At 44.0% G+C, this 22,136-nt stretch overlaps 2 protein-coding genes and 1 pseudogene across 2 annotated transcripts in view; 1 reads left to right on the top strand and 2 right to left on the bottom strand.

Moving 5' to 3' along the window:
- The first annotated feature begins 221 nt into the window (after positions 1-221).
- Positions 222-2,919, top strand: LOC120064280 (annotated as a pseudogene).
- Positions 2,610-15,085, bottom strand: LOC120063964 (serine/threonine-protein kinase Nek5-like). The gene is made up of 20 exons (XM_039014274.1): positions 14,957-15,085; positions 14,720-14,816; positions 14,482-14,579; positions 14,088-14,171; positions 13,900-13,970; positions 13,615-13,701; positions 12,505-12,559; positions 12,213-12,413; positions 11,539-11,619; positions 7,005-7,178; positions 6,594-6,844; positions 6,397-6,475; positions 6,136-6,252; positions 5,963-6,043; positions 5,657-5,764; positions 5,374-5,538; positions 4,873-5,089; positions 4,099-4,227; positions 3,748-3,886; positions 2,610-3,645 (listed from the first exon to the last, which is right to left on the bottom strand). Exons 1-20 carry the CDS (start codon positions 15,083-15,085, stop codon positions 3,378-3,380), a joined length of 2,631 nt encoding a protein of 876 aa, XP_038870202.1. The 3' UTR covers positions 2,610-3,377.
- Positions 15,086-19,315: 4,230 nt separating this feature from the next.
- The window catches only part of LOC120064281 (integral membrane protein 2B-like), a 28,918-nt gene continuing 26,097 nt past the window's right edge, over positions 19,316-22,136 (bottom strand). The window contains exons 2-6 of the mRNA XM_039014737.1: positions 21,798-21,929; positions 21,351-21,563; positions 21,082-21,192; positions 20,703-20,853; positions 19,316-20,259 (exon numbers count right to left, since the gene is read on the bottom strand). Coding sequence (XP_038870665.1) covers positions 20,171-20,259; positions 20,703-20,853; positions 21,082-21,192; positions 21,351-21,563; positions 21,798-21,929 — 696 coding nt within the window. The 3' untranslated portion in view covers positions 19,316-20,170. The remainder of the gene's footprint in view (positions 20,260-20,702; positions 20,854-21,081; positions 21,193-21,350; positions 21,564-21,797; positions 21,930-22,136) is intronic.

A 22,136-nucleotide genomic window follows, 5' to 3' on the forward strand; every position in this document is an offset into this window, starting at 1 on the left:
ATTATTGGGTGACTTTCACTTTTACTTTAGTAATTTTCTAATAATAAGGTATCTTTACTTTTACTCAAGAATGACAATTGGGTACTTTTTCCACCAATGCATATTTTAGCCATCAAACAGCGTGTAGCTTTAATTCTGACATCCTATGTAAACGACTAAATATGGACCAATCACATACACGCACCTCAAAAGACAGCGCTACAAATACTTCCGGTGTCAAAGTTTGTGTTGTCAAGATGGCTGGCCATGATCATCTGTCTCTGTGCTCATGCGACTTCATCAGGTAATAATCAATAAATAAATTATGTTGCTTTGTTTCTAACACCTGTCGTAGTAAATGCAGATCGTAGTTATCTTAACCTTACAGTTATTGCCAACAGAAACTGGCTATATGAAGAAAGAACAAGTGACAGTCATAGCTAGCTAGTAGCCATATCTATGACTAAGAAAATACATTTTAAAATCGGAGTTCATTGTATCGACATAACATTGTTAAATTCATAGTTAGCTAGCTACTGAGAACCAGTCAGTCAGCCACCATGGTGTTATCGCTAGTAGTATATTTCTTCCTGTCTTTTAACAGATTAGTATGGGCCATGGTGCTGCCATGCGTGTGTCTGAACTTGGTGCTGACGCTGCTTGTTTCTACTGGCCATGGGTGTCCGAATGTGGCTGCAGAGGAGTCGGAAAACACGCCTGGCTCAGGACAGTTCCCCAACGGTGGCCTCTTTCCGCGGGGAGCGTGTGCCCTCAGAGCACTTCAGGATAGGCAGGTTTACACTGTCTGAGCCTATTTTTAGATTTCAATGCATTCATAGAGTGCTCATGAGCTTCATAACCTGTGTTTTCCATTACTTCATCTCCTGATATGTTGAGTTGTGTCTTCCCTCCTGTAGATACCCAAACATCTCTGTTGTTGTGTACACCGGTGACCAAGGTGTCACGGGGGAATAGATTCTGGAGGGTGCCACGACAATGATTCAACATCAGGCTGTCTCGTCCAGTGACTTTCATATTCCTGAAGAACCGTCTCTTGCTTGAGGCTAGCTCCTACCCCCACTTCACCCTGCTGGGGCAGAGCATGGACACCATGTGCCTGGGCTGGGAAGCCCTCACATCCTTTATACCAGACCTCTTATTTGGACTTCATGGGCTATGCCTTCACTCTGCCTATCTTCCGCTACCTGGGAGGATGCAGGGTGGGCAGCTATGTGCACTTCCCCACCGTCAGTACTGACAATAACCTGCCATGGGACTGCGGTTGAAAATTAGCCGGCTGGCTAAAACCGGCACTTTTACTGAAACGTTGATTAATGTGCACTGTTCCTGTAAAAAAAAAAAAAAAAAAACGTAACATGCTTTCTGTGGTGAGTGGAACCCCAGGTCAGTACTGTATTTTAATTACATAAAGCATATTGATATTGTTATTAATTGTGATACTGAAGATAATGTGCTCTTTAATAGTGTGTCTTTGTTATAGGCCTGGTTATCAAATTGATTTTCCTCTGCAGTATTTGTAATCATCCACTCCCTCCTACAATCCCTACAGGTTCAACAATGCAGACTACATCTCTACTAACCCTGTCCTTAGTACGGTTAAGGTGATGTACTACTGTGCCTTCGTTCTGATCTACGGCCTAGCTGGCTCCTGCAGCGATGTCGTCATGGTCAACTCAACCTGGACACTGGGCCACATCCCGGCTCTGTGGCGCATCTCCAGCCGCACCGGCATGATCTACCTGCCCTGTGACGTCCGTTTCTTCATTGACATGCCATTGGAGGACGAGGTGAAAGGGGAGGTTATCAGAGACAGGAAGTGCCATTCGATAGTGTCCGTGGGTCAGTTCTGACCAGAAAAAGACTACCGGCTACAGATAAGGGCATTTCAGAAGCTTCTGGAGAGGAAAGGGGCGGGCCCGGGAGGGCTGGAGTCTCAGACTGGTGTTGATTGGTTGCTGCCATAACCAGGAGGATGAGGATAGTGTTGATGCTAAGGGGTTGTGCCAGGAGCTGTGTGTGACTGACAGGGTGGAGTTTAAACTCAACGCTTCCTTTGAGGAGCTAAAGAGGGAGCTGATGGATGGCACCATTGGCGTGCAGACTATGTGGAACGAGCATTGTGGCTTAGGTATTAATCTTATCTCTACCATCTTATCTTTTAGACAAGTATTGTAAATGCCAAACTCGTGATCCCTGTCCCTACTCTGCCTCCTCTCTTGTCTCAGGTGTCGTAGAATATATGGCTGCAGGGACTCCTGGTTCACAAGTCCGGCTACCCCAAGCTGGACATCGTGGTTCCCTACGAGGGTGGACTTCCTGGCCGACAGCGAGGACAGCTACGCCACTGCCATGGAGACCATCCTGACCCTGTCGTTGGCGGCACGATGAAGATCCGGCGGAACTCCCGGCGGTCCGTACACGGTTTCTCAAACCATGAGTTTGACTCTAGCTTCCTGTCTTCCATGGAACCTCTGATGGGAACACAGCAGCGAAGAAGGAAGACCAATCACTCCCACCTCAGACTGAAGCCCCTCCCCTCTGCAGCACTCACAGGCCTGATTGGCCGAGAATGTTGTCTCGCTTATGGTCTATCGGGGCTTTGCTGGCTTTATTAATATGAATAAATAAGAATGCTTATCTTACCTGCTCTGTCTTGATAGAGTTACAGTGATGTGGTGGACATTCTATTTATACATTTACACTCAAAAAGCATTTGATCCTGAATAGAGGTTTCTGTACTGGTGTCAGCTGCGAAGAATGACCAAATATCATTGTGCTATTTTTTATTTATTTTTTCCTCCGCCTTCTCTGTAAGGGACCATGGCTCAAATGTTACTGATTTAATGTGCAAACAATGTTTTCTTTTGGAAAAGTACATGTATTTTTCATGTCTGAATAAAAAAATTCAACCTTGTTGTATTTTATTATTTGGATTTAGTCTTTAGAAGTTGCTCCATGTAACAACAATACTGAAACATTTTCAACACCCAAATACTTGTCTGCCTGCTTACGTTATACTGTTAACCTGTGGCAAGAATAGGTAGCACCAAACTAACCTGCAGTTTAGAAAAATGTAAGACAGGTCTACTAGGTTCAAGTTTGGGCCAAGTGATACCTATTCTTGCCACAGGTTTGCAGTGAAGGCTGCAGCGGCGCAAAACCATGTATTTGATACAATCTACTCAAGCCACTACCATGCCTTCCTCCCCAATTAAGGTGCCACCAACCTCCTGTGACGTCTATAGCCAAGAAAAAAATATATGCAAGTTATGTTGCTGAAATTATAAAGACAGCTTACTCAAACTTGCTGTTTTTTGTAGAAAGGAATCCATTAACAAGGTCCTTGTCATCGTTTCACTTAAATCTAAATAATAAAACTAATTTTCTGGATATTGCTTCTTATTGGCCTCACAGTCCTTGTCTGAAACCTGGGTATCCCTTGGTTGCTCTGCCAGAGTCTCACACCCTGCAGCTTGAGTCTGAGAGGGTTTACCCTCTATGGAGGTATCACAGGGTGTATTTGCTGGAGATCTACAGTTTCCTGACTGTAACTCTATTTCCCCCACTACTCCATCTGTTATAAAAAGGTTCATCATTGACTCTGCCACCTCCTCTCTCAGCTCATCTTCAGACTCCTCAAAGTTCCTGAGGAAGGAGAGATTGAAAAATGTAGGAAGAATGAAATGTCATAAAGGTTGGCCTAGTAACACAAGCACATTGTCAGCATCAGACCAGTGTCACACTCACGTGTCGTCATCATCCGACCTGGGCTCTAGACGCTCCTCGTCCATCTCCACATCTGAGTCTTTATTCTCCTCCGCTTTTTCCTTTGTTTCAGCTCCCTCTTCCTCCTGCTCCTTGGCGCGGTCTTTCTCAGTCAATGGTTCTAAGAGGAAAGGTGTCTAATTGCTGTGCTCTTGTATTTGAGAATCCTAGACCTGGGGAGAATCTCAATTGCATACTCCTCGCATCCTCTCCTTCTCAAAACCCAAAGCCAGAGGTCCCGTCCATGTGACTTTCGAGAGGACGCGATGAGTATACAATCGAGATTCTCCCTATCAATCTAAAACCCTGGGGTCAAGTCTAAGAGAGTCTGACCTGGCATTACGGAGTCCAGGGTGGAGGTTAGCTCAGCCTGGCCCAAAGCATGGAGCAGGGTGTTGGGGGGACCCTCTCCCCACTGTCTCCTCTCCCCTATTGCCTTCCCCTCGAGATCTGCAGCGTCACCTGGGGGAAGGAAGAGAGTACAGTACTGACCCTGCTGAACACTGACACCAAGGGTAATTGTTTTTTTTAAACTCCTGCGTCCTCTCTTGAGGAGAGGCGGCAAGGAGAGGGAAAGTGGACAAAAATGCACTTGTATGAAGTTAGACTCCTTCTCCAATCACATGTCATCAGGCAAATTCCATATACAGGGTGAAATTCCAAAATAAATGTGTACATTCGTAAAACTATTTAAGTTAGTTGTTCAAGACATTTTATAGATTAAAGGATAAGTAGCGTATAGTTTTTAAATGTTTAAGTTTTCCTCCTGCAAGAAAACAGCTGATTTAAAGGGGGTGTGGCGGATTAAAAAACACATCCGCACTTGCCGCTGGGAGGATACTCTTGTGGATCCTTTGGCGAAGTAGGTAATTGAGGAGGGTAGCATACTCCTCGGTTCGCCTACTAACGAATTGACACTCTCCTTGACCACTTATTGGTTTCTGGGACACGAAGGAGAGAGGACAGAGGAGGTATTGGTCCTGGCCGCTTCAAAACCCATTGGAGGACCGCTGGCTTTCTCATCCAATGGGTTTTGAGAAGGAGGCAAGGAGAGAGGACGCGAGGAGTATGCAATTCAGATTCTTCCATTGTGTCCCTTCCACTCACCCAGTTCAGGCACAGCCATGGTGGTACACACTGATGACACGTCCATCTCAGCCAGGGCATCCAGTAGGGTCTGTGGTGCTGCCTGGCCCCACCCCTTCCTCACCTCAGACCTGGGGGTGCCTTCATCCTGCCCTGCCCCCAATCCTGCCCCGGACCAATCCCTGTGCCTCAGGTCCTCCCCTGCCTGGAAGCTCAGGGTCTGGTTCAGTGGGTCCACCTCACTCACAGACAGACAGACAGACAGACAGACAGACAGACAGACAGACAGACAGACAGACAGACAGACAGACAGACAGACAGACAGACACACAGACAGACACACAGACAGACACACAGACAGACACAGACACACACACCGGGTAAACGGTGAGATGCTTGAGAGCCCCACCATTGTCCTACACCACACACCACGTTGAAATGAACATACTCACTTAGGCAACATGGTAACATGTCATCTTTTACCTCTTTCTCGTCTTCCTTTTTGTCCTCCTCTATTCTCACCTCATCCCTCTTCTCCTCTTTTTCTTTGTCTTCATCCTCTTGAATCCTTTCGTCATTTAACTTGATCTCAAACATGATAGCTTTCTTGTCTTTGTGCTTCTTCTGTAGCTCTCTCCTCTCCAGTCTGTTCTCCTGCCTGATCTGTCTCAGGGCTCCTTCAATGTCCTAAATGTTGCAGATAGAAATTTAAGATACAGGCCTGAAATTATTATTTATTGTGAGAGACTTCTGTTTAACACAATCCATTTCTATGTGAATGTTCGCAATAAGCCCCTGGTCTTACCTGGTCAGGTTGGGGTCTGTCTCTGTCCTGGTCTCCACTATGTGTTGGTGGCTCTATGTGTCTGGGCTTCTCTACCAGGTATGTGCCTGGTTTCACTTGTGGCTGGGGCTGAAAAGATATGTCTGTTCTGTTAATATCAATGACATTATATAGACTTAAATTCTGGAAAAATCTGTGTTTGGTACAGTGAGAATGGTATTAGAAAGGTGCAGTGGTGTTATGCAGATAGCACGTGGTTGTGATAAAGAATGGTAGGGCATAGGGAATGACAGAGAAACCTTTATGTCAGTATGTTGTTGTGTTTACCTCAGCATCAGCTCTCATTCTGATATCTCTCATCTCATTATAATATTGCTGTCTGATGTGCTGCAACTTCCGTAGATACTCCTATACATATAGACATGAACCTGAATGTTTGACAAATAAACAATAAATCACGTATTCACTTTTCTGCACCTTCTCCTGCCGTTCCGTCTTACCTGCTGCCCATCCTGCCTCCTGTCGTGAGGTGTGGGTGGATGTGCAGGTCGCCCTGCCCCCTGGTCCTGCTCAGGCTGTCTGTAATGCTCAGTGTCTGCTGTGGAGGGCCGCAGGCCCTGGGGGTGAAAAAGGGAAGGGCCAGGGTTCATATTTACAGATATTACAGTTACAATACATCAGCAGCATATCCAGTTTTTCTAGTATTTAACAGAAGCCAGCAAACAGCTGGCTGTTTCAGCATAATACAGCCTGAGACCCACCAGCTGTTTCTCTGCCCTCAGCTTGTACTGGTTGGCCTCCTGTCTCCTCTGGCGGTATTCATCATGAGCAGCAGCCACCCTGAAGGCCGAACACACACAAATTAACAAACGCCTGCAAACCCTGTATCTCGCAAGGACCAGGTTTGAAGAACACGTCATTATTCTATAATTATGGTTATGCTTGACTGAACACTCACAATTGATAAGGTTCTGGGTGATTCTCTCTGTCATCATAGCGCTCCACAGGTCTCTCCTGAACCACCGGAGGATGACAGGAGGGAAGAGGAGGACGAGGAGGTAGAGGAGAGTATCTCCTCTGGATGGCGTCCAGCTGGGCATAGTGGTGGTCGTAAGGGTTGACTTCAGCCTGACCGTCCCACCTGGGGTTCTGTTGACCGTACTGTCTGGCCACTGGAACCCTAATCTGTGCTGCTCGTGGATGAAACGGCTGATGAACAAAACATAAACCCAAAAGATAAGATGGAACAAGATAAAATGGAATTTCAGTGGTACAGTTCTAGGAACATGCTTTCATGTTGTAGCTGTTATACAATAGTAGGCTACTGTAGGAGTAACTGATATAGTTGGTCTTTAGACAGGTGAGTTACTTTGTGCTGTGGCATGACTCTGGTAGGGGGTTTCCAATCTGGTTTGGGGGGCGGTTTCTTCACCGAGGGCCCAGGCTTCGACCGAGGAGGAGGCCTCTCTGAGACTCTGGCTTTGGGGACTATTTCTGGACCCAACAGAGGATGAATTAAAAAGGAGATACATACAGTATGCAGCTAACAGATAGGAGGTAAATCATTGTGATGAAATATCACAAGCTACAGGACTGTTTTGCTATCACAGACTGGAATGTGTTCCCGGGATTCCCCCGATGTCATTGAGTACACCACATCAGTCACTGGCTTCATCAATAAGTGCATCGACGACCTCGTCTCCACAGTGACCGTACGTACATAACCCAACCAGAAGCCATGGATTACAGGCAATATCCGAACTGAGCTAAAGGGTAGAGCTGCCGCTTTCAAGGAGCGGAACTCTAACCCGGAAGCCTATAAGAAATCCTGCTATGCCCTCCGACGACCCATTAAGCAGGCAAAGCGTCAATACAGGACTAAGATTGAATCGTAATACACTGGCTCCGATTCTCGTCGGATGTGGTAGGGCTTGCTAAACCATTACAGACTACAAAGAGAAGCACAGCCGCGGGCTTCCCAGTGACACGATCCTACCAGAAGAGTTAAATTACTTTTATGCTCGCTTCGAGGCAAGTAACACCGTGTGATCACTCTCTCTGTAGCCAATGTGAGGAAGACCTTTAAACAGGTCAACATCCACAAGGCCGCAGGGCCAGACGGATTACCAGGATGTGTACTCCCAGCATGCGCTGACTAACTGGCAAGTGCCTTCACTAACATTTTCAACCTGTCCCTGACTGAGTCTGTAATACCAACATGTTTCAAGCAGACCACCATAGTCCCTGTGCTCAAGAACACTAAGGCAACCTGCCTAAATGAATACCGACAGGTAGCACTCAAGTCTGTAGCCATGAAGTGCTTTAAAAGGCTGGTCATGGCTAACATCAACACCATTATCCCAGAAACCCTAGACCCACTCCAATTTGCATACCGCCCCAACAGATCCACAGATGATGCAATCTCTATTGCACTCAACACTGCCCTTCCCCACCTGAACAAAAGCAACACCTATGTGAGATAGCTATTCATTGACTACAGATCAGCGTTCAACACCATAGTGCCCTCAAAGCTCATCACTAAGCTAAGGACCCTGGGACTAAACATTTCCCTCTGCAACTGGATCCTAGACTTCCTGACGGGCCGCCCCCAGGTGGTAAGGGTAGGTAACAACACATCCACCACGCTGATACTCAACACGGGGGCCCCTCAGGGGTGCATGGTCAGTCCCCTCCTGTACTCCCTGTTCACTTGTGACTGCATGGCCAGGCATGACTCCAACACCATCATCAAGTTTGCCGATGACACAACAGTGGTAGGCCTGATCACCGACAATGATGAAACAGCCTATAGGGAGGAGGTCAGAGACCTGGCCGTGTGGTGCCAGGACAACAACTCTCCCTCAACGTAATCAAGACAAAGGAGATGATTGTGGACTACAGGAAAAGGAGGACAAAGCACGCTCCCATTCTTATCGACAGGGCTGTATTGGAGCAGGATGAGAGATTCAAGTTCCTTGGTGTCCACATCACCAACAAACTATCATGGTCCAAACACACTAAAACAGTCATGAAGAGGGCACGACAAAACCTATTTCCCCTCAGCAGACTGAGAAGATTCGGCATGGGTCCTCAGATCCTCAAAAGGTTCTACAGCTGCACCATCGAGAGCATCCTGACTGGTTGCATCACTGCCTGGTATGACAACTGCTCGGCCTCCGACCGCAAAGCACTACAGAGGGAAGTACATACGGCCCAGTACATCTCTGGTGCCAAGCTTCCTGCCATCCAGGACCTCTATACCAGGCGGTGTCTGAGGAAGGCCCATAAAAATGGTCAAAGACTCCAACCACCCTAGTCATAGACTGTTCTCTCTGCTACCGCACGGCAAGCGGTACCGGAGCGCCAAATCTAGATCAAAAAGGCTTCTAAACAGCTTCTACCCCCAAGCCATAAGACTCCTGAACAGCTAATCAAAGGGCTACCCAAACCCCTTTTTTTACGCTGCTGCTACTCTCTGGTTATTATCTATGCATATTCACTTTACCTACATGTACATATTACCTCAATTACCTCGACCATCCGGTGCCCCCGCACATTGACTCTGTACCGGTACCCCCTGTATATACAGTTGAAGTCGGAAGTTTACATACACCTTAGCCAAATACATTTAAACTCAGTTTTTCACAATTCCTGACATTTAATCCTAGTAAAGATTCCCTGTCTTAGGTCAGTTAGGATCACCGCTTTAGTTTAAGAATGTGAAATGTCAGAATAATAGTAGAGAAAATGATTTATTTCAGCTTTTATTTCTTTCATCACATTCCCAGTTGGTCAGAAGTTTACATACACTCAATAGTATTTGGTAGCATTGCCTTTAAATTGTTTAACTTGGGTCAAACATTTTGGGTAGCCTTCCACAAACTTAGCACAATAAGCTATGTGAATTTTGGCCCATTCCTCCTGACAGAGCTGGTGTAACTGAGTCAGGTTTGTAGGCCTCCTTGCTTGCACACACTTTTTCAGTTCTGCCCACAAATTTTCTATGGGATTGAGGTCAGGGCTTTGTGATGGCCACTCCAATACCTTGACTTTGTTGTACTTAAGCCATTTTGCTACAACTTTGGAAGTATCCTTGGGGTCATTGTCCATTTGGAAGACCCATTTGCGACCAAGCTTTAACTTCCTGACTGAGGTCTTGAGATGTTGCTTCAAAATATCCACATAATTGTCCTCCCTCATGCCGCCATCTATTTTGTGAAGTGCACCAGTCCCTCCTGCAGCAAAGCACCCCCACAAAATGATGCTGCCACCCTCGTGCTTCATGGTTGGGATGGTGTTTTTCAGCTTTCAAGCCTCCCCCTTTTTCCTCCAAACATAACGATGGTCATTATGGCCAAACAGTACTATTTTTGTTTCATCAGACCAAAAAGTACAATCTTTGTCCCCATGTGCAGTTGCAAACCGTAGTCTGGCTTTTTTTATGGCGGTTTTGGAGCAGGGGCTTCTTCCATGCTGAGCGGCCTTTCAGGTTATGTCGATATATGACTCGTTTTACTGTGGATATCGATAATTTTGTACCTGTTTTCTCCAGCATCTTCACAAGGTCCTTTCCTGTTGTTCTGGGATTGATTTGCACTTTTCGCACCAAAGTGCGTTCATCTCTAGGAGACAGAACGCGTCTTCTTCCTAAGCGGTATGACAGTTGCGTGGTCCCATGGTGTTTATACTTGCGTACTATTGTTTGTACAGATGAGCATGGTACCTTCAGGCATTTGGAGAAAGAAATTCTGAGGTCTTGGCTGATTTCTTTTGATTTTCCCATGATGTCAAGCAAAGAGGCACTGAGTTTGAAGGTAGGCCTTGAAATACATCCACAGGTAGACCTCCAATTGACTCAAATGATGTCAATTAGCCTATCAGAAGCTTCTAAAGCCATGACATAATTTTCTGGAATTTTCCAAGCTGTTTAAAGGCACAGTCAACTTAGTGTATGTAAACTTCTGATTCACTGGAATTGTGATACAGTGAATTATATGTGAAATAATCTGTCTGTAAACAATTGTTGTAAAAATGACTTGTGTCGTGCACAAAGTAGATGTCCTAACCGACTTGCCAAAACTATATTTTGTTAACAAGAAATGTGTGGAGTGGTTGAAAAACATAGTTTTAATGACTCCAACCTAAGTGTATGTAAACTTCCGACTTCAACTGTAGGCTCGCTATTATTATTTTACTGCTTCTGTTTGATTAATTGTTACTTTTGTTTTTTATTTTCTATTTTTTACTTAACACTTATTTTCTTAAAATCTTCTTAAAGCATTGTTGGTTAAGGGCTATTCAGTAAGCATTTCACTGTAAGGTGTTGTATTCGGCGCATGTGACAAATAAAATTTGATTTGATTTGACATCATTGTGATGTTGAGTTGGCATACCCAGACAAGCCAATGTTGCTATAATGGTACCATAACAATACAGGTGCCAGAATTGACATCAGCACTGGCATGCTTCCTAATAGAATGACAACATCTATTGCCATTCACCAGATGATTGTACTCTGAGAATGAGAGACACGGCTGACGTCAGTTACATTTCATGCCCAGGAATCTTTGAACTGTGCTCACAGTTCAGTTCTGTGCAACTGGTTTTGAGGCCAAGAGTTTTAGTGAATGTATTCTGATGACGATGAACAGATGTTGGAGAGAATGCTATGACCCTAACCACCAGGTGGTGTAACTGACAACATTTCATCACAGCTACTGTGAAGCCAAGCCTATGAGCCAAGCCTATTTAAGTAGGAAACTTTGTTGTTGGGTAATGTGTGGCTGAAACCATTCTGAGAAAAGCTAATGATTATGTTAAAGGGATGTTTGGACTCAGACAGAAATACAGCAATACAATCTTTTCGCTTATGTCCCTTAAGCGTGTGTACCGGTGATCTGTACTGGTGCGGCCCGCACTCTAGGCAGTGGGCCTGCAGCTCTCTTTCTGTGCAGCACTGTGTGGCTGAATTCCTCCTCAATGACCTAGAAACACCCAGAACAGAGTAAGGAAACAGCACAGGACATCCTGAAGTTAACACAATAATACAATAACACACACACACTGTACATGTTTGTTTTACTATCCTTGTGGGGACCAAACAATTGATTCCCATTCAAAATCCTATTTTCCCTAGTCCTTAACCTAACCTTAACCCCAAACCCTTAACTCCTAACCCTAATTGTAACCCTAATTGTAACCTTAACCATAAACCTAACCCCTAAGGCTAAAATATGTTTTCTTGAGGGGACTGGCATAATGTTCCTTGTTTTATTATCCTTGTGAGGACTTCTGGTCCCCACAAGGATAGTAAAACCAAAAACACACACACACAAACATGCAAGCTAATAATATCTGTTCTTGACAAGAAGTCACAAGACTTCTACAAAGTGTGAGTAGTTAGGACATTTGGGTTGTGCAAGTTTTGTTTAACCGTTTCAACCCAAAAAGATTTCAATGTTAATTTCTGTAAACAGAAAGTCACCCCTTTGTTTATAATTATCTAAGCCTAAGGGGGAACGTATAGAAAGGTTACCGGCCGAGCCTCCAGTCCCTTTCTTGGTACCCTAGTAGTTACCTGGGGGTCCAGGTGTTTGCTGATGTGTTTCTCCAGGAAGGGCCGTTTGAGGACAGAGTTGACGGAGGGCCGGTCTCGCGGGCTGACCTTGAACAGCTGAGTGACCAGCAGGCGCAGGTCGTAGGAGTAGCGGGTGGAGACTGGGTTATAGCGCCCCCTACAGATCTTCACTACCAGCTGCCTCAGGCTGTTGCCCTCAAACTGCAGGTGGAGAGAAATACTATTGAGATAGTGTGGCTTTGAATTGCATGTGCATATGTGTGTGCATTCGTGTGTTTGTAGCAGTGCTTACTGGATGTCTGAGGGTGCAGAGCTCATACAGGACACAGCCCAGAGACCATATATCCCTGAGGAACAGAGAGAACCAGTCAAAGATTGTTGTTGAATATAAGAGCAATCATTATAAAATGCACAAGGATACTTTGCAACTGTGGTAATGGTGGATGGCAGTTACTGATATATATGATGAGCTAATAGAGGGGAAATGACACATAAATGACAGTGAAACTCAGGGAGCGCCCTCTCTATCCCAGCTAGTGTCAAAACAGCCCAGTTCTAGAAAGCAGAACAATAGCTGCCTAGACTAAGTGTGTATGTGTATGTGCGCCTATTAATGGAGGGAGGACACCCATTTCAGACTAGCCAGAATGAGAGTATGATGGAAAATATTGTGGCGTTGTTGCAGCCACATGGCTGATTGATCAGGCAGCTAGCTAATGCTCTACAGTCCTGTCTGCTTGCTTCACTGTTTACACAAACACACAAGTTCCAACATGAAATACGTTATGTCACACAATGTTTTGATTGTTCAGATGGAGCAAGGTGTTTGCAACACAACAGTTATGTCCATATACTGAATAAATGTGTTAACTTCTCCCCACAGTCAGTCAGTGTCTCATCAGGTAACATATCACCATATTAGACACCGCCGACATATGTTATTGGTAGAAAGTAACACAGGGTCTATTTTTGGGTTGTCTAAACTCATAACAGCATAACAGGAAATCTTGTGGGTGTGCTAGGTAGAGTTACAGTAGCTCATTTCACCAAAACACAACACTGACATTTTGGCTTTTACTTTTGCAGGCCAAGACACTGGATGAATCAACGTTGTTTCCACATCATTTCAACCCAAAAAAGCTATGTGATGACAAACTAACTGGATTTCATATTTTTTTCACACAATTTTTTACCTAAATCCAACAGCATGGTGATTTTTTGTTGTTGATTTCATGTTGAATTCATGTTAGTTGACAACTCCAACAAATGTAAATCAAAACTAGACGTTGAACTGACGTCTGTGTCCAGTGGGAGGCTGTGTGTGAATAAGAGAGAAAGACATCGATAGATAGAGTGAGAGAGAGAGAGTAATAAAAAGAAGGGAGGATAATTTGGTACATACGTTTTGTTATTGTACGGTCTGTTGTCACAGATCTCAGGAGACAGGTAATATGGCGTCCCAACACAGGTCCTGGCAAGCTCCATGGTACTAGCCAATCACATTCATCAGAACATAAATATACATGAGTGGTAATACACAATGTAACAGTATGGTTGGGGCAATGTGGAATGTTAATAACATGGTTGGAACATGTCCTAGCTCTCTGTAATCAGCAGCTGTTATGGAGAAAATACCAGTAGTCTCTTTCCTGGCTGTGAGTCTTCTGCCACTATCATAGAAACTCACTTGTTTAACATTCTTGCAATGCCAAAGTCTCCCAGCTTGGCTTTCATCCCCTTCTTGGTAAGGAATATATTCTAGAGGAAAGCAATACAAAAACAAAACAATGATCAGAGTAGATCAAGTTGTTATAAGTGGTACCTGTGCTTTGATATCTATGTGGCTTTTGTCTGACTATGACAGCTGTTTAATACCTGTGCTTTGATGTCTCTGTGCAAAACCTTCCTGTCATGGATGTGCTTCAGTCCCAAACAGATCTGTACAAACCAATCCACTATCTGAGTGGGAACAAAATAGTTTACATGAGTCTTTCCTTGAACCCTGTGTGTGTGTGTGTGTGTGTGTGTGTGTGTGTGTGTGTGTGTGTGTGTGTGTGTGTGTGTGTGTGTGTGTGTGTGTGTGTGTCTCAGTGGAGTACAGCTCATAATAATGTCTGGAATGGCACTAATGGAATGGCATCCAACACATGGAAACCATGTGTTTGATGTATTTGATACAATTCCACTCATTCCGCTCCAGCCATTATCATGAGCCAGTCCTACCCAATTAAGGTGCCACCAACCTCCTGTGGTGTGTGTGTGTCTGTACCTGCTCCTCAGTAAACATAACCCCTCTTTGCATACTGATCTTCTTCATCAGATCTCCTCCATCACAGTACTCCATCACTATGTAAAGTTTAGTGCTCTCTGTTTCAGACAGGATAAACTGATCAACATCACACACAAGCAAGCACGAACGCATGTATGCACACACACACACACACACACACACACACACACACACACACACACACACACACAGACAGACATATTGACTGAATACAAACCCTGAAATGATTTGAAAAAGGTGACGATATTTGGATGCTTCATCTTTGCAAGCAGAATTACTTCCTTTTTGGATGCTTCCTTTTCCATAGGTGACATCTATGAATGACATTGCAACAAAAAAGGGGATGGAAATTCTCATAACAAATTTCTGGCCTACTGGTTAAAACAATGCAGTCGGTTGTGTAGAGGCTTGGTTATGATTTGATGAGCATCACAGATAAGTCTATGGTTGGTACCTTTCTGAGGTTGATCTCTTTGACCACGCACTGGCTCTCACCACCCCAGTCTCTGTCCCTGTCCAGGGCCAAGAAGGCCTTCCCAAATGCCCCCTCTCCAATCTGATGGACCACCTCATACTGGTTCATAACACCACACCTGAGGAAACAGTGGGAGAAACTTAGGGGTTTTGAAAACACACAGCTATCGTCACACATTTACAAATCATCCTTGTGTGTTCTCAGAAAATGAGACCTCTAAGTGCATGAACTTGTATAATGCAATTTCACACACACGAGAATGGTTTGGATTTCATATGCTTAATTCACCACGACACATTTATTTATAGCAAGACGTGATGGCGGGTGATAGCACTATTCCTGTCATTGGTTGGGAATAGGATGGATCAGATGATACCCACAAAATCAGCTGCCAAAACGCCAGGACAGCACGAGCCCGTTACCATGGCGATAGATACACAGAGCCGATGTGCTAGCTTGTCTGCTAGCTAGTTTACTAACCTTCTTTGGTGTAATATTGGGCTTTACTTTACATTAAAAACAAACAAACAAAAGTGGTACTTACCAAGACGACACGTTCCCTTTCAAATGTACATTTGTGGGAACACTATGTGGTGATGTGTGTTTTTCAACAGAGTTAAATCTAACCGGAAAAGTATGTTGACACTGATGGCAGGATGCACAAAAAAGCAAAGTACTCTGGGACTTGTAGGCAATGTCTTCAATACAATTGTCTACCTGGAGCCAAATACTGGGAGTGTCCTATTTCAAGGGCTAATTATTAGAGAGAGAGATTTTATGGCAATGTTTGTTACACTTCTTTCAATGGAATATTCTGGCAATGCTGAATCAAATGTTTAGCACTGAGCAAAATAACCAACCCCCGAAAGCACACTTCATTGAGATGGATTAGGTAACAGGAGCCATCTAAACTAGTGGTGTCAAGAGCCTGAAATGTATCATACATATATCCTCAGTGCATTCAGTTATTATTACACTTTTAATGAGGGACAAATGTGTTCCAATGAAATGGTCGACACCACATTATAAATATCAATACATACCATGATGACATGGTTATGCATCAATGATTGATGGAATGTATATTAATAATGCAATTCTATCTTTAATTTATCTTTGACTGGTAATCTGATATGGGTTTGTGGCAAGTGCAAAGACAAGTCACTTTTTAAAACTTGGTATGGCAGCTGAATTTTTTGGCTTATTCAAGGCCCAGGGATCATATGGCTGTTACAAGATTAGCCTATATCACACCCAAAGTTGAAATGCAAGGGAGTGTGTTTGTGCTCCAGACCAGTCAGTGGATAAGGTGCAGCTGGACCAACTAATGCCAATGTAAGTTATACCCTATAGCCCAGGCCTGCGAGCAGAAACACAGGACACCAGCTAGCCATAAGGCCTTTACTGTATGTGGGATCAGTGACTCTTTACGAGGCATCAGACTCATAGCACTCCATGTAATCCCCTGCATTGCCAGCATCTCTGTGGTCTGTCAACAGAGCTGAGCTCTCCCACAGGGTCAGTGGATGGCCAGCCCTCTGTGTGCAAATACGCTTCACAGATTCCTCCTCTAACTGGGAGCAAGGTTCCCACGATGCAAACATGGAAACACGTACAGCCCGAAATACACACATGCACATCACTTTAGATTCTAACCTGTACTGTATCTTTTCTTAACAAAAATGAAGTCATACTGATATGTCTCTTAGATATTTTGAACTTCAATCTATTTGATGCGATCCTTATGAATACATATGAATACACAAGCCACAAGACTTGACCAGGCTTCCTGTCCCTAACCTGTGTCAGTGCAGTGGCCCACATATATAAGAGCTATTCAATCATTCATCCTTTCTGGTGTGAAGTGACAGCAACCATTCAAGAACATCAGGCAACAGAATTCAAAGAGCATATCCCATGATTCAGTGACTCAGCACAGGCCTCATAAATTTATGACAGGAAGTCTTCCTACTCTGGGCTGACAGCCTTATTGATCGCTGGCATCTCCCTCCTCACAGCGGGAACTAGCTTACGACAGGAGTCTAACGACTGCTATATCGGTCTCTTCTTGTCGCCTGTCTACGTGTTCCCCTGCCATCTGTGTGTGTGTGTGTGTTTAGAACAGGGTGACAGAGAAAGCAGGATGTTCTTGAGATGGGAGTGTAAGTCACAGAATTTTGATAATTCTGAGAAATTAAAAAAGATTGTCCCAACATGGACCAACTAAAATTAGAGAAAGTAAGGATTGGTTATTCAAAACAATATCAAAAAGGTGCTCACAAAAGCATATGTACTCTACATGCTGTAGAAAAATCCATAGGACCCTCATCACCTTGAGTACGTCGGTGTGAAGGTGAACACGCAGAACCCATCTGGCATCTCTCCCATGACACCCTTCTGCAAGGTCCAACTCATTAGGATCTTAATCAGAGATATTTCCACTATGATCATATAACAGGGCTTATAGTTATAATACACGTCAATTGATAGCTATCAGAGATGAGACATACTGCTATGGGAGCAAACGTAAGCAAATGCAACCACACAAAATAAACAGCATACAGTGAACAGGATCCAATGACAACAGAGGCGAAGCCAGCATGACTACATTCAAACAAGTGGCAAATGTGTTCACATGAATAGGGCTGACATAAGGACAGGAATGGATGAGGTTGCCAAATGTAAAATAATGAACATGTGTATTAAAAGGAAAGCATCTATACTTTTACAGTGCATTCGGAAAGTATTCAGTCGTCTTGATTTTTCAACATTGTTATGTTACAGCCTTATTCTAAAATGGATTAAATTGTTTTTTTTCTCCCCCTCATCAATCTACACACAACACCCCATAACAACAAAGCAAAAACAGGTTTTTAGAAATGTTTGCAAATTTATACAAAAATATTGAAACTGAAATAATACATTTACATAAGTATTCAGACCCTTTGTTGAAGCACCTTTGGCAGCGATTACAGCGTCAAATATTCTAGGTTATGAAGCTACAAGCTTGGCACACCTATATTTGGGGAGTTTCTCCCATTCTTCTTTGCAGATCCTCTCAAGCTCTGTCAGGTTGGATGGGGAGCATCGCTTTACAGCTATTTTCAGGTCTCTCCAGAGATGTTCGATCGGGTTCAAGTCTGGCCTCTGGCTGGGCCACTCAAGGACATTCAGAAGTTTGTCCTGAAGCCACTTCTGCGTTGTCTTGGCTGGGATGGTGCCAGGTTTCCTCCAGACGTGACGCTTGGCATTCAGGCCAAAGAGTTCAATCTTGGTTTCATCAGACCAGACAATCATGTTTCTTTTGGTCAGAGTCCTTTAGGTGCCTTTTGGCAAACTCCAAGCGGGCTGTCACATGCCTTTTATTGAGTGGTTTCCGTCTGGCCACTCTACCACAGAGGCCTGATTGGTGGAGTGCTGCAGAGATGGTTGTCCTTCTGGAAGGTTCTCCCATCACCACAGAGGAACTCTGGAGCTCTGTCAGAGTGACCATCAGGTTCTTGGTCAAACTTGGTTCTCCCCCGATTGCTCGGTTTGGTCGGGTGGCCAGCTCTAGGAAGTCTTCGTGGTTCCAATCTTCTTCCACTCAAGAATGATGGAGGCCAATGTGTTCTTGGGGACTGTCAATGCTGCATAATTGTTTTGGTACCCTTCCTACAATCCTGTCTCGGAGCTCTACGGACAATTCCTTCGACCTCCTGGCTTGGTTTTTGCTGTGACATGCACTGTCAACTGTGGGACCTTGTGTAGACAGGTGTGTGCTTTCCACATGATGTCTAATAAATAGAATTTACCACAGGTGGACTCCAATTAAGTTGTAGAAATATCAAGGAGGATCAATGGAAACAGAATGCACCTGAGCTCAATTTCGAGTCTCATAGACAGTGGTGGAAAAAGTATCCAATTGTCATAAAAGTGAAGATACCTTAATAGAAAATGACTCAAGTAAAAGTCATCCAGTAAAATTCTACTTGAGTAAGTCTAAAAGTATTTGGTTTAAAATATACATACGCCACTCGGGGGTGGGGGGGTGCTCCCGAGTGGTGCAAGGCACTGCATCTCAGTGCTAGAGGCATCACTACAGACCCTGGTTCAATTCCAGGCTGTATCACAACCGGTCGTGATTGGGAGTCCCATAGGATTGGCCCAGCGTCGTCCGGGTTAGGGTTTGGCCAGGGTAGGCCGTCATTGTAAATAAGAATTTGTGCTTAACGGACTTGCCTAGTTAAATAAAGGTTAAATTAAAAACTCCATGTAATCCCCTGTATGACCAGCATCTATGTGTAGTCTGTCAGAGTAAAATGTGGCATTAAGGAACACACTGGCCACACTACAATATCCGTATTACTGGTTTAAGATTTATTGTGGTGTTGGTCATATCTTTACAGAGGTTATATACAAATTAGTACGAGTGATAAAAAAAAAAAAGTACATTTGGAGAAAGAAACATTCACTAAAAACAATTGTGAAAAAAAGATAGCGTGTATGTTTTACTTTGCTGTATAAGAATGAATGCATTCCTGATTAGAATTCTTTTGATAATTGTCTTGGTTTTGATTTATTCTTAAAGCTAGATGAAAGAAAACATGTATCCACACTCTTATCTTATGTTTTACAGTTAAGAAATCATATTTGCAGTATATTAAGTTACAGCAGACAATTAAAATATAAAACCTAGAAAACTCCTTGGAATAGTCCCTTCTAAAACCAGGTTCAGTGGTACAAAAGTATCAATTTGCCATGCCTTTGAACATTTTCATTTCTGTACTAAAAAATACAATTAGATTCTGTTTCATTAAGTCTATACCATACATGTTCTGCATCAATTCAACCCCTAAATCACAGTTTTAGATTATTCAAGTAATCTAAACATTTGACAAGCTAGCAGTCCCGCCCTCGAAAAGATCCTCCCTAAAACAGAACCCTATGGTATTTTGTTGAAGAATTGCATCCGTGCATAATAATAAAAAAATACACGCTGCTACCCTTTTTTACATGTTTTAAGCAGAGACGAATTGCCCCTTTTCACATTACAATTCTCACGCACACAAAACTACCTGAAGTAAAATAACAAATGGAAACATTTAAAACAGAAAAAACTACAATTACAAATCTCCAACTGTGCTCCCAGTAAAATGAAGCGAGGTTGTATAGAGACGATGTGCCACTTTTCCCACGGCCACAACGACATCACTAGGGCTCACAGATCAAGGTTTCCACCACAAACTTGTTCTCAAAGTGACGGATCTTGTGGCAGTTGAGAGCTTCGCGCTTCTGCATACCTGTAATGTGGGGGATGGAGAGAATAAAATGCTGATCTACACCTGATAAAAACCCTTATGAGCTGCCACAATATGGTGGTTGGTTGTTCATACAGGCTCATACAAGACTTGGGAAAACATCATTTTGGAAAGGTATGAATCAGATATGTCGCAATGCCCATGTGGTAGTTTTGTAAGACGTGTGTGCGCTTGTGCGAACGCATGCACATCTGTGTGAGAGGTGTGTTAGGTATATGAGGTCTAACTGTGTGCTTAGAGACCAGTCAGTCAATATCTCATGCAAAAGATGGCTGACTGTAGAAGCCATTTTCTTTTGGGCATGTTAGCATAATTCTTCACTTGTCCAAACAACTATGTAGCGCGTGTGTGTGATCTGTGATGTATATGCATGCGTGTTGTATATGTGCATGTGTGTGTATTTATACGGGTCTGTGTGTACTGACCCAGGATCTTGTCTCTGCGCTCCAGCTTGTAGGTGTCTTTGCCCTGGCAGAGGTTGTTAATGAAGTATCCCAGTTGTTCCACATCCTCCAGGCGCTCAGTCACCACCATCTCCTCATGGACCAGGTAGGACTGGGGCAGGTAGGTACCAGCCTGGGGGAGGGGGGAGAAAGAGAGGTACAACATTGAATAACATATCCTATCAGTATGAGCTAGAGCTACTGGGTGGTTAATTTCAAAACATTTATTAAAACCACCAAAACGGTCTTATTTCATTTTAAAAATAGTATAGAATTACATTGGGTGTCCAGACAAGTGGGTAAGAAATCGAATGTATTATTATCATTATTGGAACATAATTCATAAAGCAGTTCCTGTTACCTTGATGTTGACCAACAGCTCCAGGAAGTCCTTGGGAGGCATAACGATGGAGGTGTTGAGGGGGATGACATAGCATTTGTTCAGGAACAGGTCCAGGTAGGCAGTCAGTCTCTATGGAAGGGAGCCAACAGAACAAACTCAGTCAGAGAACAACCTCATGGAACTCCACTGAATACAGAAAATACATGATCTGTGGATGGTTATCCCTACATAAACATCACAGGGGTTAGCAATAAACAGCAGGGTTGAAGTTGATTCAATTTCCTTACCCTTTGGAAGTCGTGGACGATGTCGGCGGGGTCACTGTCGTCAAACTCAGGCACGGGTACATTGATGAGAGCCACCTCCTGGTCCTCCAGTACACGGATGTTCTCCTGGATCATCTTGAATCTGGAGGGCAGGTCCACCTCCACATCCTCCTCCTCCAGGATCATCATGTCTTCTTCACGGTACTTCACCCCGCACACAAACACCTGGCCCTCCTGGTGGAGGGAGGACACACAGCACTTGGTGGAAAACGTTTATATTTATACTTTTTACTGCATGGAGCTCTACCTTTCCAGCATCATGTCGCTTGTCAATTACACATTTGAACTATAATGTTGTATACAAATACAATAAGTTCTTAAAAGTGTCAATTCGATTAGAATCAAGCCAGCTACAGTGTATTCAGTAAGCCATAGATCGACGCTGGGGTCTGAGTAATCCAGTCTCACCTCCAGGATGTAGTACCTGTACAGGTAGGCCCCTCCCACCACCACGCCAGACAGCATGAGGGCCAGGCCCAGGCACATGCACCAGCACCAGGCCTTGGACTGCTGACGCACCGGTAGAGCCACCTCAGGATCCTGGAGAAACACAGAGAGAAGAGGGAGGATGTGAGAAAGACATTGTTTTGAAATGTGACAAAGAATGCATTTTAATTCTTCATTGTCAAGTGCACAGTTCACCAGATGTTTCCAAGTCATTCAATCCTCATCTCTCTTTACTCCTTGCCTCATTCACTTGAAACACTTCTCACCTTCTCTACACTCTACTTTCCCTGCCCTTTCTCT

This window comes from Salvelinus namaycush, chromosome 19 (genome assembly GCF_016432855.1).
Source record: "Salvelinus namaycush isolate Seneca chromosome 19, SaNama_1.0, whole genome shotgun sequence".
NCBI lineage: Eukaryota > Metazoa > Chordata > Actinopteri > Salmoniformes > Salmonidae > Salvelinus > Salvelinus namaycush.